An 18,772-nucleotide genomic window follows, 5' to 3' on the forward strand; every position below is an offset into this window, starting at 1 on the left:
GATGTAACCCATTCTAGCATTGTTGTTACTGGAGAACAAGAGATCCTTAGGTGGTCTCAAGCCACAAGACTGTGGTCTTTGGGCAACATGTCCAGAAAACCAGTACTTCCCTCCCACCGGGTGATCTATCTCCTTCAGGTTCTGGAGGGTTCCAAGAATTAACATCTGCACTTGAGTCAAGCGGTGTAGGATACAACAGGCCTGATAGCAGACAGGTACCATGTTCAAAGGGACATGTTAGGCAACACTCAAAAACAAGAGTCATTTACTTTCAGGAGATGAGTAGCGCGGAGACAAACACAAGGATGGATGGTGTACTTCTCTTGTCTCTAACTTCATCCATGTTTATCACATACTAGTCTTGCTCCCCACTAGCATGTATGCTTGTTGAGGGCAGGGACCCTGCCACATGCTCCTTTGGTAGCCCCCCACCCCCCATCCCCAGCACCTGGCACAGTGCTGGGCATACAATAATGCTCAGTAAATACCTGTTGGTTGATTGGCTCGGGTGCCACCCTGCCCAAGTCCCTGGGATGTATGCAATGCTTATGGGGAGAAAAAAAAGGAAGTGGGATGATTTCAGATCCTCCTGGAAAGAAGTGGGATGGCATCCTGCCTCTCCCCTTTCAATTAAAGAACCAGCTATGGGAACAGTGGAAGGTGGGGCTCAGGGGAACCAGGGGACATACAGGCCTCCTCTAGTTTGGCGATGTGGAGCAGAGCCCGGTTCTTGGTGCTGCTGAGGGTCTTCTCCAGGCGCTGCAGGCACATGGCAAGCTGCTTCTCACCAGCCGCTGGAGTGCCAGCCTCCAGCCCCTCCCGGAGCCGCTCTGCAGAGGCTGCAGTGCAGCGCAGCAGCCAGTGGAGGGCGCTGAGAAGGGACCGGCACAGCCCGATGCACTCCTCTGCTTTGCCATGACAGCTACCGGGAAAGGATGCAAAATCTGTCTTGGCTCCAAAGGCTGAAATATGACCCACACCAATCTTCCCCAGAGTGGCTGGCACGCCCCTATGAGGGAAGAGAGCTGGGAAGCTAGCAAAGTCCTAGGGAAGACAGCCCCAACTTCCACTGGACAAGATTTCAAATGAGCTACTCCAAAGAGAAGAGGTCTTTTATCCCAAGGGACTAAGTAGAAAAGGATGGGGGTGGGGGGGGTGCAGAAGAGCAGAGGGGAAAGAAGTGTGGGGACCCATAGAGTTGGCCTCAGTCTACATGCTTGGAGCTTCTCCTTTATGCTAGGAGAATACCGGAAGTTAACAAGCCCTGCCATTACCTCAGTCGGTCACAAAACATGTCCATGATATCCAGCAAAGCCTGGACACACAAGTCCCGGGAAAAGTCATCAAACTGCAGAAAGAACAGTTAATGATACTACAAACATCCCAGTTGACCTCTGGTCTCACACATGAGGCAGACGGCATATTCAGAATTCCTACTCATCTTCCCTCCAACCTCAGGTTTCAGACTCGGCATTCTTTCAACATTGGAAGTTGGCTCCTAATTGCCAGCCCCCCACTTCCCAGGATCTCCCTCCCTCCAGTGGAACACAGCAATGCCATCCAGAGGCATCACGTGCTGCCTCTCCAGTCTCAGAGTGTACGTGACCACGCAGGCGAACAGAGGGGGTCCCATCTGTCACTATCATCTCTCTGCTCCCATGCCCTCCACCTAGCTCATAAATGGCTATGGTCATACCTTACTGATTGCTGTGAGGACAGAGGAGTAGGACACCATCTGGATGGAAAGAAGAAAGATAAAGTTCAGACAACTAGCGTCACAGCTGACAGGATCAAACACTGACACTTCAAATTTCTGCAGCTCAAAAAGTTCAACCCCTTCAACAGGCCTTCCTCAACCCACGAAAAGAGAGGCAGGAAAACTAGACATCGTCCCCATCCCTGCTTCTATCAAAATCACCATAAATGACACCATGAGCATACACCCACTAAGATCAGGGTGGGCATTCAAAAGTGCCGTGTTTCATGTTCACATGCCACTCATTGTCCACTATATACAAGGTTAAAATGATTGCTAGTAGGCAGAAGAAAGGATAGGAATGAGGTTATGTTACTTTACTCCTACAACTTCTATAGAGTAGGAGATGCTCTGTCAGCACAGACCCTGGTGCAGGGTTCAAACCCACAAACTGTGAGATCATGACCTGAGCCAAAGCCGGACGCTTAACCAACTGAGCCACCCAGGTGCCCTCAGAGTACTTTTATTTACAACAACTGGAGATGAAGAAACATTTCCTGCAATGAACAGGTAATACCTGCACACTGAAACTGTAGTGAATTTCATGATACACACTCTGATTCTCTAGGATTTACTCTCTAGGACTCCTCCAGGACACCTTCTCTGATCGACCCCAACCTCCTTCCCATGTGCTCCAAGTAATTAATCCCCTTATACCCATCATTACACAGCAGGTACCTGTTGCCCCCACCAAACTAGGAGCTCCTTGAGGACAAGGATGCTTTTACTCAGTGACCACCATGAACTTGCTATGATGTTGGTAGAATGAATAAGTAAAAACACACCTTTAGATCAGCATTTCTCAAAGTAGCTTCCAAAGTTGCACTATCCAATAGGGAAGCCACTAGCCACAAGTGGCTGTTTAAGTTTAAATTAAATAAAATTAAATATTCAGTTCCTTAGTCAGACTAGTCACATTTCAAGTGCCCAACAGCCACATGTGGCTAGTGGCTACCGTTTTAGCACAGATACACAGCACTTCTGTTACTGTAGAAATATTTATTGCATGATGTTCTTCCAAAGATTCCCCAAGATGTTAAGAAACTTTACACACACACACAGCTTTTGTGTGATATGAATTTAAGAAACCACGGACTAAATAGCTTTCTTTGCTTAGCTTTGCTGAGTCATAATATGCTTGTATATAATGAGAACCTCTAAGATAAATGGAAACAGTAAATAATACTTTCCAAGCTTATTTGACTAAGAGAAAGCCTATCTGAACAGTGAGCTGAGAACAGAAACAGTGGTGAATTTATATCTGTTTCTCTAGAATGTAGCCCAGACTTAGCACATAGTAGGTCCTCAGTAAGCTTTTATTACTTTGGATTGGTGAGTTCTAGGAACTAGCATTCTAAAAAAAAAATGTATTTAAAATAAATCTCTATTAGTAAAACCTATCCATAGGATTGGAGATGTAGTTGAAAAGAAATAGCCAATGTGTCCTGCATGAAATTAAAACCTAGAGAAAGTCTATTAAGTTGTCATATTTAAAAAAAAAATTTATTGCATGCTGATAAAATATAAATAATACTTTAGAAAGTAGTTACAAGTATATACTCAAAATCAGTGGCAAAATACACTGTAATAAAAAAGATTACAATGATAGCAACTGTCAGGATAATCACCTGCTTCGTGGATTGTCTTCCCAAGAGGAATAGAAATTTCCAGAGATTCAAGAGGAAAGTGAAGTCAGCCTCAATGACCTTAATATGGTGAATTTTACATGCATGGCAATGCTTTCTGTGTATAGTTTCTCCATCATGTGAACAGAGTGCTCTCTGTTCAGACACATTTAACTAGTATTCTTAAATAAACAAGAGCAAAATACACAGAGGACTTAAATACACAATTAGTGTTTAGTACAACTCTCAGCAAGATGTTCTGTGAAGCCATAGCTGGTGTCTGATGGTGATCAGAAAGTTGGGAGCCTGCCTGGGCAGAATGACCATAACGTTCCAGACGAGTATTTGTTTATTTATAACTGATGTCCCCATAGCAAGAGCTTGGCAGAGAAATGAACCTTGTTGGATACCAACCTGAAGAGGGAGCTGGATGTTCCCACTGAAACTAACCCCAAACTCCCGGAAGAGAAACCCCCAATTTTCTATGTTCTGAGAGATGCAATATGTTCTAATGTATTTATGGTCTCCAAATTCAGAATTCTGTCCAGTAAATTTTAGCTAACAATATCAAGAAAGCACTGCTACCCTTGAGACCTAAAACTACTTTCCACACGGCGAACTGTTTTTCACAGCAGGATTTAACCTATTCCAGTCTACTGTGTCTATCAGTGTAGAAGCTCTAAGCTACCACCAGACTCTGAGGCTGGAGACCGTCTATGTGTCCGCTGCACATCTGGCTAGCCCAGACTGACCCTGCAGCTGCTCTCTCCTCTCCTCTTCATATTCAACACCCTCAGCTACTCCTAAGTGCCCTCTCCATGCACAGCACTGAACTGAAGAGCCTCTGGACTTGGAAGGAAGAATCAATTACTAATTTTGCACAGCACTTTAAATGCTGATTGTAGTGAAACTCCTGCATATATATTTATTTCTCTCTCACTGTTACTTTCGCCTTGTTCTCCTTCTTGCCTTCCCCATCAGTGTTTACATGTCCCGAGATTCTGCCATTTTTAAGAGAAGTTCCCGCAGACCACTCCCCCCATTTCCAATTAATCACCACTCTCTCTATCCTGCTGTCCACAGATGAGAGTTCTCCACACTCGCTGTCTCTACCTCCCCACCTTCCATTCACAATTCCACCCACTCCAATCACTTATGTCCTTACCACTGTAGGAATCTCCTCATTGAGCTCATCAACAAACTGGTTAAACCCCATGGATACTTCTCAGTTCCAATCTCACAGACCTCTCAGCAGCACCCAACACCAGGAAACACTTCTTCACTCTTTGATCCTCTTCTCTCTTGGCTTCTCTCGACACCACGCTGTCTTGCTTTTCTTCCCTCTTCACTGATCTTTTCAGACTCCTGTGAGGCATCTTTTTCCTAGCCGTGTTCTCTACCTGTGATTGGTTCCTCAGATATTTGGCTTGGGTCTCTCTTGTACTTACTCTCCACCCTCTCTAGGCACTCCTGTCAATGCCCACAGCTTCCATCACCATCTACAGTCAACAACTCCAAAATCAACAGTGCCAGTCTAGGCCTCTTCTTCTAAGTTCTGGACACATATGTTGAAGGACCTACTGAGTATCTTCTCTTTGTTAGCCCACACAGGCACCTTACTTAACAAGGCCAAAATCAGTGTCATCTCCACCCCTCAGCAGTACCCCAACCTTAACAGCAGCCCTACTCTTTTCCCACTGTCTCCTTAAGATCCCATCAGCCATCGAGTTGTCCAAACCAGAAACCTAGACACTAGCCATGATTTCTTCCTCTCTCTCATGTGCCTCATCCAGGTAATCACCAAGTCCTCTCAATGCCACCTCCTGAACAGTTCTTGAATTCATCTTTTTTTCTGCTGCTACTTCCCATGTTTACGCTAATATCATCTCTTACCTGAATTTATTGCAATAAGGGTTAATCAGGGGGTGGAAAACTATGACTCGCAAGCCAAATTGGGCCCATTATCTTTTTTTTTTTAAACAAAGTTTCATCAAAGCACAGGCATATCCATTTACTTATATACCATCTATATATGCTTTCAAGCTATAATGACAGAATAATGGTGACAGAGACCACATGGTCTGCAAAGTATTACTATTTGGTCCTTGGGCAAAAAAAAAAAAAAAAAAAAGCCTGGGGCGCCTGGCTACCTCAGTGGAAGAGCATGAAACTCCTCATTTCAGGGCTGTGAGTTCAAGCCCCATGAGGGGTGTACACATTACTTAAAGAAATACATACATATATAAACTTAAAAATACACACACACACACGTACATATTCCAGCTCATATACATACATATATATATTCCATCTCATATATATATATATACATGTATTCCAGCTCGTATACACACACACACACACACACACATGTGTATATTCCAACTCATTCTTCAAGCTATAACCGGAGTGATCTTTTTTTTTATAAGTGTGATCTTTCTAAGATTAATCCACAAATTCCCCAAATCCAGAAAGTCAAAAAAATCCCCATTAAAATATAATAGGATTTTTACAAGAATTTAACAAGCTGATTTTAAAATGTCTGGGAAAGGACAGGGCGCCTGGGTGGCTCAGTCAGTTGTGCGTCCAACTTCTGCTCAGGTCATGATCTCGTAGTTCAGGAGTTCAAGCCCCAAGTCAGGCCCTGTGCTGACAGCTCAGAGCCTGGAGCCCATTTCAGGTTCTGTCTCCCTCTTTCTCTGCCCCTCCCACCCTCACACTCCATCTCTCTCACCTCCAAAAATAAATAAACATTAAAAAAATTTTTTTTTAAATGTCTGGAAAAGGAGCACCTGGGTGGCTCAGTTGTTTAAGCATCTGACTTCAGCTCAGGTCATGATCTCATGGTTCATGAGTTTGAGTCTCACATTGGGTGAGCTCAAGTCCCACTTCGGGTGAGACTGTACCCCAGTTAGGGTAAAACACGAACCCCACTTTGGGTGAGTCCCACCTCTCTCTCTCCCTCTCTCTCTTTTCCTCTCTTTCTTTCTGCCCCTCGTGAGATTCTCTCTCTCTGCCCTTAGATCACTTGTGCCCTCTCTCTCTCACAAAAAAAGTTAACAATAAATAAATAAATAAATAAATAAATAAATATTAAAAATAGAAAATGTCTGGAAAAGAAAAATGCCTAGGGGAGCCTGGGTGGCTTAGTCGGTTGAGCATCCAACTCTTGATTTCAGCTCAGGTCATGACCTCATATTTCTGGAGTTTGAGCCCCTGTGTTGGGCTCCTCGCTGGCAATGCAGAGCCCACTTGGTATTCTCTCTCTCCTTCTCTCTCTGCCCCTCCCCCACTTACACAGGGGTGCACACACACATGCACTGTCTCTTTCTCAAAATAAATAAATAAACATTAAAAGAAAGAAAAAAAGAAAATGCCTGAAAACAGCCAAAGAAATTTTGAAAAATTAAACTAAGGGAAGATTTGCCTAACCAGACATCAAACATACCATAAAGGTATAGTAATTAAAACAGTCAAATACTAGTGCAAGAAAGGACAAATATATCAATGAATTAAACTGGAATACCAAGAAATAGACCTTTGTCAAAAAAAAAAAGAAAAGAAAAAGAAGTAGAACTTTGTAAGAGAATTTAGGATATGACAATGAATGGCCTATTCAACAAAGGCAATTGAAACAACTGTCCACCTATTAGGAAAAATAAATAAATTTGGATCTCTTCCTCACACCACAATAAACCCTAAATGGATTCAACAAAATAAATACAAAAAACAAAAGTGAAGTGTTGGCAGAAATTAGAGAAGAATATATTTTGATCCTTGGAGCAGGGAAGGAAGCCCTTAAGCAAGACAAAAGCCATATAGGAAAAAAATGGTTAAATCTGACAACAAAAACATTAAAAATTTCTGCATGCTAAGAAAATAAAACCAAAAAGTAAAAAAAAAAAAAAAAAAAAGTGATAGAAAACCATAACAGGATTAAAAGATCAATTATATTAAGACACTTAGAAAGCAGTAAGAATTCTTGTGCTGATAAAAATGTTCTACATTGATTGTTGTAGTGGCTGTACAACTCTGAATATACTAAAACCCAATAAATTGTATACTTTAAATGGATACATTGTATAGTATGTGATTTATATCTCAATAAAGCTTTTACAATAACAAAAATATTAGGAAAACAGGCAAATGGTATGCATTAGCAATTCCCAGAAGATATACAGGGAGCCAGTAAATATGGAAAAAATGCTCAACATCACAATTATGGAAATACAAATTATAATGTGAAGGAATTTTTTGCTTATTCTATCCAGCATTGGAAAGGTGTTGAGAAACACTGTCAAACACTACGGAGGGGGTATAAACTGATACCATCCTTTTGGGAGGGCAATGTGCAAGATCTACTGCAATTTTTTGTTAATTTTTATTTATTTTGAGAATGAAAGAAAGCACGAGTAAGAGAGGGGCAGAGAGAGAGAGAGAATCCCAAGCAGGCTCTGCCCCAGCAGCATGGAGCCCAACACGGGGCACGAACTCACAAACTGTGAAGGCCACAAACTGTGAACTCACAAACTGAACCAAGGCCAGGTGCTTACCCAACTGAGCCACTCAGGCGCCCCAGAATCTACTGCAATTTAACATGTGGGAATGCTTCAAGCTAGCAATTCTATTTCTAGGTATCTATCCTAGGGAAAACTCCCAGAAGTGCAAGCAGGCTAAGTATAAGAATGAATGTTTAATGAAACATCAATTAGAACAGTAAAAAATTAAAAGCAACCTAAATTACAGTACACACGGAACATTATGCAGCAGTTAAAAAGAATAAGGTAAATGAAAACGTGCTCACATGGAAAGCAGACATAAGCCAAGAGGAAAAAGAAATAAGAAATACATGCCAACTGAGGGCTACTACTCAGCAATTTAAAGAGAATGAACTACTGACATACACAACTGCATAGATAAATCTCAAAAACATTTATGTTAAACAAAAGAAGACAGAGTACAGGGTATTGTTGGATGATTCCATTTCTATGGAATCCAAATATAGGCAAGATTAATCTACAGTGACAAAAAACATTTAGTGGTTGTAAGAGGTTGGGCTAGAAAGGGGCACAAGGCAACTTTCTGGGAGAATGGAAACATTCTGTATCTTATTTTGAATGTTTGTGACATGGGTATATTACAATTGCTAAAACTCACTGAATTCATCTTAAGATCTGTACATTTTATTTCATGTTAAATGTCTATACAAACACATACATACATATCCTATCACACCATTCCTCCACTTAAAACTCTTTAAATGATTACTTGTCACCCTAGGATAAAGTCCAAACTCTTTAGCATCACTCACAGGTCCTTTGTGACCTCTCTATCTCCTTCTTTTTTTTTTTTTTTTTTTTTTTTTTTTTTTTTTTTAATTTTTTTTTTCAACGTTTATTTATTTTTGGGACAGAGAGAGACAGAGCATGAACGGGGGAGGGGCAGAGAGAGAGGGAGACACAGAATGGGAAACAGGCTCCAGGCTCTGAGCCATCAGCCCAGAGCCTGACGCGGGGCTCGAACTCACGGACCGCGAGATCGTGACCTGGCTGAAGTCGGACGCTTAACCGACTGCGCCACCCAGGCGCCCCACCTCTCTATCTCCTTCTTGAAGTGCTAGCCCAGCAGTTCTCAAAATATGATCCAGGGACCCCTGGAATCTGTGAGGTTAAAACTATTTTTTAGGGGCACCTGGGTGGCTCAGTCAGTTAAGCATCTGATTCTTGATTTCAGCTCAGGTCATGATCTCACCATTTGTGAGATCGAGCCATGCATTGGGCTCTGCACTGACCAGCATGGAGCCAGCTTGGGATTCTATCTTTCTCTCTCAAAATAAATAAATATATAAATAAACATTTTTTAAAAAACTATTTTTTAAATATTGCTAAGATGTTATTTGCTTTTTCTACTCTCATTCTCTCACAACTGAACATGGAATGTTCCAGAGGCTCCATGACATGTAAATCATATAATTAAATGTGTCGATAATTATGTAATTCAGTAATGGGTATTTTCCACATGATCAATTCATGATATTATAAAATCATTCATTGGGGCGCCTGGGTGGCGCAGTCGGTTAAGCGTCCGACTTCGGCCAGGTCACGATCTCGCGGTCCGTGAGTTCGAGCCCCGCGTCGGGCTCTGGGCTGATGGCTCAGAGCCTGGAGCCTGTTTCCGATTCTGTGTCTCCCTCTCTCTCTGCCCCTCCCCCGTTCATGCTCTGTCTCTCTCTGTCCCAAAAATAAATAAACGTTGAAAAAAAAAAAAAAATCATTCATGAGTAAAAGTGCAAGAGAAAAACCAATAGATCTTAATGTTAACAGTGTGTAAGAAGTTCATTGAGGGGCACCTGGCTGGCTCAACCCGTAGAGCATGCAACTCTTGATCTCAAGGTCGTAAGTTCAACCCTCATGTGTGTAGAGCTTATTTTAAAAATAATTAATTTTTTTTTAAAGTTCATTGATGTGGTTTCACATCACCTGCTGAATTTTAGTATATCAATGAATATCCAGTTATCTGAAAAGCTTATTAATATACTCTGCCCTTTTCAAACTAAATATCTGATGTGTGAAGCCAGATTTTCTTCATACACTTCAACTGAAATAGCCTATTGCAACAATTGAATGCAAAAACAGATATGAGAATTCAGCTGCCTTCCATTAAGCCAGACATTAAATAGATTTGCAAAAACGTAAAACAATACCACTTTCCTCACTAGCTTTTTTGTTTTGGAAAATACAGTTTTCATTAAAATGTTATTTATATTAACATGTAACATAACAGGCTTTATTTAACAGACATTACTTTTTGGTACTTTTAAATAAGTTCATGAATATTTTTTAACTTACTCAGTTTTCATTTCTAAAATGGTAAATACGGATAGATATAATACATACAAACAAAAGCTTTGTGGGAGTCTCAATGGTTTTTAAAAGCATAAAAGGGTCTAGAGACCAAAACTACTGCTCTAGCCATACAAGTTATTTTTGGTTCCTAAACATGTGATTTTTGCCTCCCAGCCTTTGTATGTGCTTTTCTTTCTGCTTTGTGTATTCTCGCCAATCTGCCTGGCTAACTCCTATTAATAATAAGGTCTTGGTTTAAACATCACTTTCTCCAGAAAGCCTTCCCTGATTGCTCAGACTGAATTATTTGCCTTTCCCATGTACTCCCACAGTACTGTCTTAATCTACATCATAAATCCATCCTGTGACTGACTACTTATTTCCATGTCTGTTACTACCCATAACTTCGTTCTCTCTTATGTGCTGGGATCAGGTCTTGTTCACAGCTATATCCCCAGGGCCTACACCACTCCCTGACGCATACAGGCATTCATGAACATTTATTGATAGAATAAGTTAGTGTACCATTCATCACAACCAGTGAAGTATTATTTTCAAAAGAAAACGGAGGCTCAGAGAAGTGATGTGTTCAAACAAATTCGCCTAGAAAGTGTGAGCTGACAACGTTACTCCAAGACTTTTACCTTCAAATCTTCACTCTCTGGAATAGATGGGACAGTTTACCTGGGAACTAATGGCATACTTCAGGTAGGACAGAATGAGAGGATTGGGGGAAGGTCCAATCATGGCCTGCTCCAGTAGCGCTTCTGCAAGGGGAATAAACAAAGCAAGACTGAGTGGTTATAACTTTTCTGGGTTTAGCCCTCCCATCCTTCCTTCCTACTTGACATGAGACCTGCTAGGTTGAGAATGTCCCAGGTGGCTCCTTTGGGAAAGAATTTCTTCATGTTGATTGCCCACTGGTAGTCACTCCATCGCTCCTTCCAGGCTTGCAAAATGGCTTGCTTCAGGTTCACCACCTTCATGATTTCACTCTGAGAAGGGGCCGATGGAGGTAAGCTTTGAGGTGGGTGAAACTGAGCTAAGAGAAGAAGAGATTGTGAGGGAAAGAACAGGGGAGGGCAGAACAGAATGAAATGGGATCCAGGAAGATTTAAGGGAGACAAAGGAACTACGATAAAAATGGAGAAAGAACAAGGTAGAGATTCTATCAAGTTCCTCCCTCCTGAACCATCCCTTCCTTAAACTGGAGCACTAAGCAGAGGGGGTCAAAGGCGCTTAGTACAAAAAGTAAAGGTGGGAGCAAGGGGTTAAGCCTATTCCGATTGCCTAATTACGCCCTTAGCCCTGGCTAAGTCCCTCAGCCCCTACCACCCCAAATCCAGAGTGTCTTCCTCCATCTACTCCACCTTCCCCAACCTTAAAACTATAATTCCCTATTTCCCTTCATCCACCACCTTCCCAATTTTAAGCCTACCGTACAAGTTAGTTCTAGATCCTAGGAATCGCCATTTTGGCACTTATCAAAGAGCTTAACTTCTATTGGCTGAGAGTAACAAACATGAGCCAATAAGAACGCAGAAGGAGACAGGTCACGCCACGATGTTTTCTGGGAATTGTAGTTCCTTGGATTGGGCTAGAGAGGAAGCTAAGAAACTAAAAACTAGTCTGCCCTCATTGTTTCTCTGCTGTAGGGAAAAATATGTAAGAGCTGAAGCATCACAGAGACTCGGGGAGCCGAGGGGGAAGAGCTCTCGAAAGACCGCTAGCAAGCAGGCGTAGCCCCAAGACGTCACTGTCGACCAGGCGTTTAAATGATATTCTGACACCCTTTCATTACATGCTAGTTACTAGGCATAGCAGGGGCGTGGCATTCGTTAAGCAATACGTTTTTCTCTTTCCTGGTCTTTTGTGTGTGTGTGTGTGTGTTCCTACACCCCTGAGTCTACCAGAGTTCTTATTTCCACACCTTTATCCCAGAGGCGGCATTAGGGCTTGATCAATTACACACATCACCACTTAACCCCCAAATCTGGCAGTCCTCCCAGAATCTCCTGGCCTTGCACACTGCTTGAATATGGGAAGAAGTAAAGAGGAAAGTAAGAAGGAAAACTGAAGTTAAGGTTATCAAAAATAAGGAAAGTCTAAGAAACTGTCATAGCCAAGAGGGCTTAAGGAGACACAAGTATTTAATGTAACTTGGTATCCCAGATGTCATCCTGGAATAGAAGAACATTAGGTGAAAACTAAGAAATCTGAGTAAAGCACAGACAGTAGTTAATAACAACATAATCAATATTGATTGGTTCATTAGTTGTAAAAAAAAAATACCATACTAATGTAATGTAAGAGGCTAATAAAAGGAAAAATTGGGTATGGGGAATGTAGGGACCCTCTACTATCCTCAAATGTTTTCCTGTAAAGCTAAACTATTCTCTTTTTTCTTTAAGTTTATTAAAAACGATATGATGTCTTGCTTATCCTATGGAACAATATTGTACATAATTATGTTCAGGGCTTTGGGCATGAGCCCTTCTTTCCCCCCTCTAGTGAGAAGCTCAAAAGCAAGTGCTATCCACCTCTGGCTCCAATGTCTGACCCTTCCTATATATAGCTCTTGTCCCTGCCCTGTCCTATGGACAGATCGTCCCTAACATTTATAACCGAGGACAAGAGTAAACATGAAGGCCCGAGCCAGTATCCTGCCACCCCTACTTTCAGCTCCCCCATCCCATACCCTAAGGGGGTTGATATCCCAGTCCATGAGGCCAAGTTCTGCCCATATTCCCCAGCAATCATTCTTTGGCCACCCTTTCAGTGGCAAAATCAGTCATCAGGGTAATGAATCTGGGACAGCAGTGTGCTCAGACTCTGGAAGCAAACTTGTGGCCCTTGGGGCAGAGAATAACAGGATCCTGGGTATCCAGAGCCTAATTACAACAGGGAGACAAGTATCCCTGTTCTTAGGGGTAGCGTGCAGCTGAAGGAGGGCCAGATCACATCTCTCTAAGGTCATTACTCCCTATGGCCTTTCTGCCTCCCCATATACCCAACCCCTGCCCCCATTCTGGCCCCCTTTGTGCCTATCCAAGTGACACCACTGGGAAACAGTGTTTCTGTAAAACAGCTGCCAAATATATGGAGCCAAAGCTTCTGAAGCAGCAAGGAGGGAGAACCCAGACTCCTCACACTTAACCTTCAAACTGACCCCAGCCACACACACATACACTCACACTTGAGATGACCACAACCCCTGTTACTCTGCAGCCTCATATGAACCTGACCTCCCTTCTCCCAGGCCCCCACTCTACCTTTGCTGCTCCTTCCTCTCACTCCTGCCTGGTTACAGCAGCCCAGGGCCCCCACCTTGGGCCATTCCTGGATCCTACACCTCCCTTCCCATCCCCCATAGGCCAAACTGCCCCTCTTAGAGAGAAGCTGTCAACTTTGTGACTGAGTTAGTGGGTGTTGGGTACATTTGGGGGAATATCTGGGCCCTGAGGATAGTGGTATTCTGAGCTTAAACCATCCCTCTCTGGCAGGAAGCCTGGCACATCTCTGGGGGATGGAGGGGTGCCTCCTTCCCACTTCACAGTGGCAGGGAGGCGGCTTTTGTAGTCAGGCCATCTGCCTTCCCTGTCCCCCACCTCTCACCAGCAGCTCCTTTTCTAGGCTTGGCAGGATTCCCCCCAAGAACTGGACTCCTAAAGAACTAGGAGGGCTCCCTTAGTTGTGGACACGGGCCATCTTCAATTTCCCTACTTTGACTGTCTTGCCTCTCTGATCTGTAAATATCAGAGACAGCCTTTCCATACACCACCTCTTTCCTCCACACCACATTAGCTCTCTAGAACCCACAGGCTCCCTGGCTGGATCCTCTATCCCCAAGCATGGAACTCTATGAAAATCCTCCTGTGGGTAAGAGACATCCCCTTTGGATATAAAGGAAACCCTTCCTCCACACAGCCCTTCTCAAAAACCTTCCTTTTTGGGCCACCTGGGTAGCTCAGTCAGTTAGGCGTCCAAATTCAGCTCAGGTCATGATCTCATGGTTCGTGGGTCCGAGCCCCACACTAGGCTCTGTGCTGACAGCTCTGAGCCTGAAGCCTGCCTCAGATTCTGTGTCTCCCTCTCTCTCTGCCCCTCCCCTGCTTGCACTATGTCTCTCTCTGTCTCTCAAAAATGAATATTTAAAAAAAATTGTAAAACCTCTTTTTTTCATGTTTATTTATTTATTTATTTATTTATTTATTTATTTATTTATTTTTGAGACTGCGAGTGGGGGAGGGGCAGGGGGGTGTACAGAGGATCCAAAGCGGGCTCTGTGCTGACAGCAGAAAGCCCAATGCAGAGCTCAAACTCATGAACCTTGAGATCATGAACTAAACGGAAGTCAGACACTTACCTGACTGAGCCACCCAGGTACTCTTCTCAAAAACCTTTCTTACCCCACTTTCTTTTGCTGTCCATTTCTTCCCCCTCAGCACCAGTGAAGGCTGAGCTCCCAACCCTGCTCTCTTAGTTCCAAGCCCCAATGTCTTCATCTTGTTGGCTGGTCTGGCTGGAGAAAAGGGGCAGGTGGAAGCCAGCCAGACAGAGTGACATGGCAACACTGGAGCAGTGGCAGAAAAGGAGCTAGGCCAGAGTGGGGTCTTGGCTGGGGTAAGAGGCTGTGGAGAGGGGCACTTGGGTGGCTCAGCTGGTTGCATGTCCGACTCTTGATTTCAGCTCAGGTCATGAGCCCAGGGTCCCGGGATCAAGCCCCATGTCAGGCTCTGCGCTGAGCGTGGAGCTTATTTAAGATTCTCGTGCGCACGTGCGCGCTCTCAAATAAAAAAAAGGCTGTGGAGAACAGGGGTGTGGGTACCCAAAGGGATGGGAACATTCCTTATCTAGGCTAGAAAGAAGTATAAGGAAAAGTGACAAGAGTCTAGACCCAGAAACATTGAAATACTTGGTAAGCATACAAGGCACAGAAGGTTTCAGTTTCCTTTCTCTCCACAGGGAAACTGAGTCATTCCCCTCCCCAGCTGAACCATTTTCCTTTGGAAGCTTGCCTGGGTCCCCCCACTATGGGGAGTTACTTGGGAGCAGGTGGATGGACAAAGAAAGAGTTGTTCCTACACACTCATACACAGCTGGTTCCAAACCAGTTCCCTTCTCTGATCAGTCCCTACATCAAAATCCCTACTTTCTATTTATCTAGGGGAGAGGAGGATGGGGGAGAAGCCTACCAAAAGGACCCACCTCAGGGACAGGTCCTGGATCTCCCACCATTTCGTGTGTCTGTCTTCCCACTGCCCCATAGAGGTCCAGCAAGAGACCAGCCAGGACAATAGGAAGGCAGCATTTGAATCCTTGGAGCAGTTTCCTCTCCCAACACCCTGAAGGATGTCTTCCCTTTCTACACGCCCATGTCAGAGGAGAAGAGACGTCCTGTGATCCCAAGGCCTGGACAGCAGCAGGGAAAAGAAGCCGGCCTGCCATTTCCTTTGCATCACCCCTCCCTCTAGGCCCTGAGAACCACTCTATACTAACCACTCTATACTCCTGGCTTCCACACCAGCTTGTTCCATCTCCTCTCATTGCAGGGGAGGGCTGCAATACAGTAAGGCCCAAACTCTATGGTAGAAGACATTGCGCCCCTACCTCTCCTCCCCTCTCTCCTGGCAAAGGCCAGATGAGGGGGCTGTATGCAAGAGTGAAACCAAAAGCTGGAAAATTTAGGGGGTCCAATATCTGGCACATGTTAAATGCTTTAAAAAAAAGGTATCAAAAGAATGAATAAAAGTAGGAGAAACTCTGAAAAACAACCTGGAGAAGGTGTCAGTTTCTTTTTCTACTTCTTGCCTCAGCTACGAAGGGCCAGGTTCAGCCAGGCCTGAGTCCCTTCCCTAGCTCTCTGTTTTGTGACCCGTACCCAGGGTACCTGATGGGACAAAGATGATTGGTAGGGGGACATTAAGTTGCCATTTTACCCATAGGAGGGCAATTGTTGGTAAATTTCCCAGTCTCCCATCTCTGCCAGCCACTTGATCCCCAACTTCCATAAACTGTCCCCCCTTTCTTTTCTCCATTTCCACTACCTTTTCCTGATTGAAAGATCTCTAAGAGGAAGAAAAATCTGGGTTTTGGGTTCTCTTTAGGTTTCCTCCACTGTCTTTCCAGAACTCCCCAATAAGTGGGGCTATGTCTCCAGAGTCCAGGGGTATCTGCTGAACACCTCATCACTTGCTAACATCACCCAGAGCCCAGGAGCTCAGGATGGGGGAGGGGTGGGATTACTGTGGCCCAAGCCACAGAGGTAGTTCCAGGGCAGGCTGGTAGAGGGCCTGTCCCCTGTTTTCCCAAACCCTTTGGGGCTTCTTGGCAGGGGTGGAGGATGCTGTGTGGAGTCTTGACTTCTAGGCTTTGGGGGAGGCTCTTCAGAAAGATATCTGGATCCCCTGGTTTCTAGGGGTGGGACCCTGAGAAATCTTGGGGTGCTTCCTAGCAACAGTCTGGGAAGGAAGGAGGGAGGAATGGAGAGAGGGCGGGGCCCAGGCATAGCTGCTCTGATGAGAGCGCAGAGAACAGGCTGTTCCTGCTGCCTCCTTGGCAACCAAAATCTGAGAGGGAAGGGGCTGTCAGGCATATCCCCTTGGAGGGTCTCTATCCATACTCACTTGTGCCCCACCTCCCTGCTCTCCCGAGGGATTCAGCCCTGAAACAGAGGTGGGGGGGTGGGGTGGGAGGAGACAGCCTGGGTGGGGGTTTCCTGGCAAGAAGACAACAGAAGCTGGGGCTGAAATGACTCTGAAAGGAGCTAGAAGCTTCAAGAAATGGGGGTAGGCAGGATGAGTGGGGTGGAAAGAGGGGTGATGCAACACTGGGCAGGGGCTATAAGCCTAGACCTGGGCTGGATCCCAGCATCTGGCAGGATGCCGGCTTTGGAGAGTGTGTGCCCTTCACTTTGCCCTTGCCTAGGTCTGTTACCAGCCCATACTGGGAGCCAAGGAAGTGAGGTAAGGAGAAGATGGGAATGGTAAACTCTTGTCTTGGAGTTCAAAGTGTCCCAGTCTGCCCCTGGTGGGGGTGGGGGTGGGGAGGAAGGTGGATCAGGAAGCACTTCATTTTCTATGGCTTTGGGTCTAGGATTTCAAAAAGTCTCCCTCACCAGATATCTTTAGGGCCTTTCGTCAGAGAGATGTGGGGGAAGCCAGAATGTAAGGGAGACAAAACCGTAGCACTCTTGTGTTCCCCCTGTGGACTCAGTCACCCTGTCCTAATCCAGATTACTGCTAGACTTCCTCATTGCCTCTTTGGTTCTGTCTGATGGATGCAGAGTAAAATTGTATCTCATCTCACATAAATGTATCCCATGCATCGGGATTCTACCTCAACTCCTTGGGCAGCCCAATCCCGAGACTATTTCCATACAGGGTACAGCACGCGCCCCTAAGCACTGCACAGCACAGCATAGCCTTGCTCCCCAGGGTTTCAGCCAAACATGATCACCGAGGAGAGGACGTGGCACTGATTGGCAGACAGCCACCCTCAGTGCACCTCACACTGCACACTGCCCTGACTCTGCACGATGCAGCCTCCTGCTCCATGCTGCAGCTGTTGCATGTCCACTGCAAGCCCAGGCTGAACCCACAGGTTTACTTACTGCATGCTGACTCTGCACCATGCAGCCTCGCCTCCCCAAGACAGCTGCCACTGCACCCCACAGGCTCTCTTCCCCCACTGCAGACCCCTCATCACCACCCACTCTGCATCCCACACTGCATCCCACGGGTTTCATACCAGCTACCTTTCTCATCCCCATAATTCCAAGGGGTCCCGAGGGAGGCACCCTCCCCTCCCCCATGCATTACAAACCCCAGTTACACTCCCCCTCCCCTAAGAGAAAAGGCTCCAGCAAAGCTGAGGATGCAGGAGCCTGAGACTAACATGAGCAAGGGCAGACCAACTAGGAGAGGCTGTTGGCCAGAACCCCACACATAGCAAGTGATTCTGCCCAGTATAAACTGGGCAATTGGTAGAGCAGTTTCCCTTAACACACACACACACACACACACACACACACACACACACCCCTCCCCAAGAGCAGACTGTGGAGACAGGGCCCCGCCCTGGGAGCCAAAGGAAGGCTATGGCCCCTGCTGGTAAAACTGGGCTAATGACAGTGGGGGAACCGGTGGGGCCAGGGGGGGTGCTAGGGTAATTAGGGTTCTGCCTGGCGCTGGGAGATCCCGAGATGAAAGGGGCTCTGGCGTCACCGAGATGGTTTTATGTCCATGAATGCAGGTGTGTGCGTGTGTGTGCGTGTGTGTGTGTGTGTGTGTGTGTGTGTGTGTGTGTGTGTACATGGGGGGTGGGGCTGGAACGGTGGAGACCTCTCCTTTGGGGAAGGAGATCCATTTTTATGCAGCCTGCCCTCCTCCTTAGATGGGCCCTGGTACCATGTGGATTTTGGTGGGGGCACGCAGGGGAGGAAATACCACCTCTGTGAAACTGAGAGTTGAGAAGATAGGGCAAGCCTTGCCCCCTCCCCTGCTCACCAGGGAACCAGACTGTTGAGGAAATAGCTGGTGACGGTG

The 18,772-nt window shown here is 45.2% G+C and overlaps 1 protein-coding gene across 8 annotated transcripts in view; it reads right to left on the reverse strand.

Moving 5' to 3' along the window:
- The window catches only part of MED24 (mediator complex subunit 24), a 32,257-nt gene that overhangs the window by 12,299 nt on the left and 1,186 nt on the right, over window positions 1–18,772 (reverse strand). For 2 of the 8 annotated variants that reach the window (XR_006714957.1, XM_045488723.1), the window contains exons 2-7: window positions 11,083–11,221; window positions 10,911–10,993; window positions 1,697–1,735; window positions 1,275–1,348; window positions 690–922; window positions 489–545 (exon numbers count right to left, since the gene is read on the reverse strand). Coding sequence is in view for 7 of the 8 variants with exons in the window: in XM_045488723.1 (XP_045344679.1) it covers window positions 489–545; window positions 690–922; window positions 1,275–1,348; window positions 1,697–1,735; window positions 10,911–10,993; window positions 11,083–11,212 (616 nt within the window). In the remaining variant the exon portion in view is untranslated. Of the gene's footprint in view, window positions 1–488; window positions 546–689; window positions 923–1,274; window positions 1,349–1,696; window positions 1,736–10,870; window positions 10,994–11,082; window positions 11,269–11,664; window positions 12,083–18,772 lie in introns of those variants that run through there. The other 6 variants (XM_045488726.1, XM_045488725.1, XM_045488727.1 and 3 more) reach the window with 6 other exon arrangements.

Source organism: Leopardus geoffroyi, chromosome E1 (assembly GCF_018350155.1).
Source record: "Leopardus geoffroyi isolate Oge1 chromosome E1, O.geoffroyi_Oge1_pat1.0, whole genome shotgun sequence".
NCBI lineage: Eukaryota > Metazoa > Chordata > Mammalia > Carnivora > Felidae > Leopardus > Leopardus geoffroyi.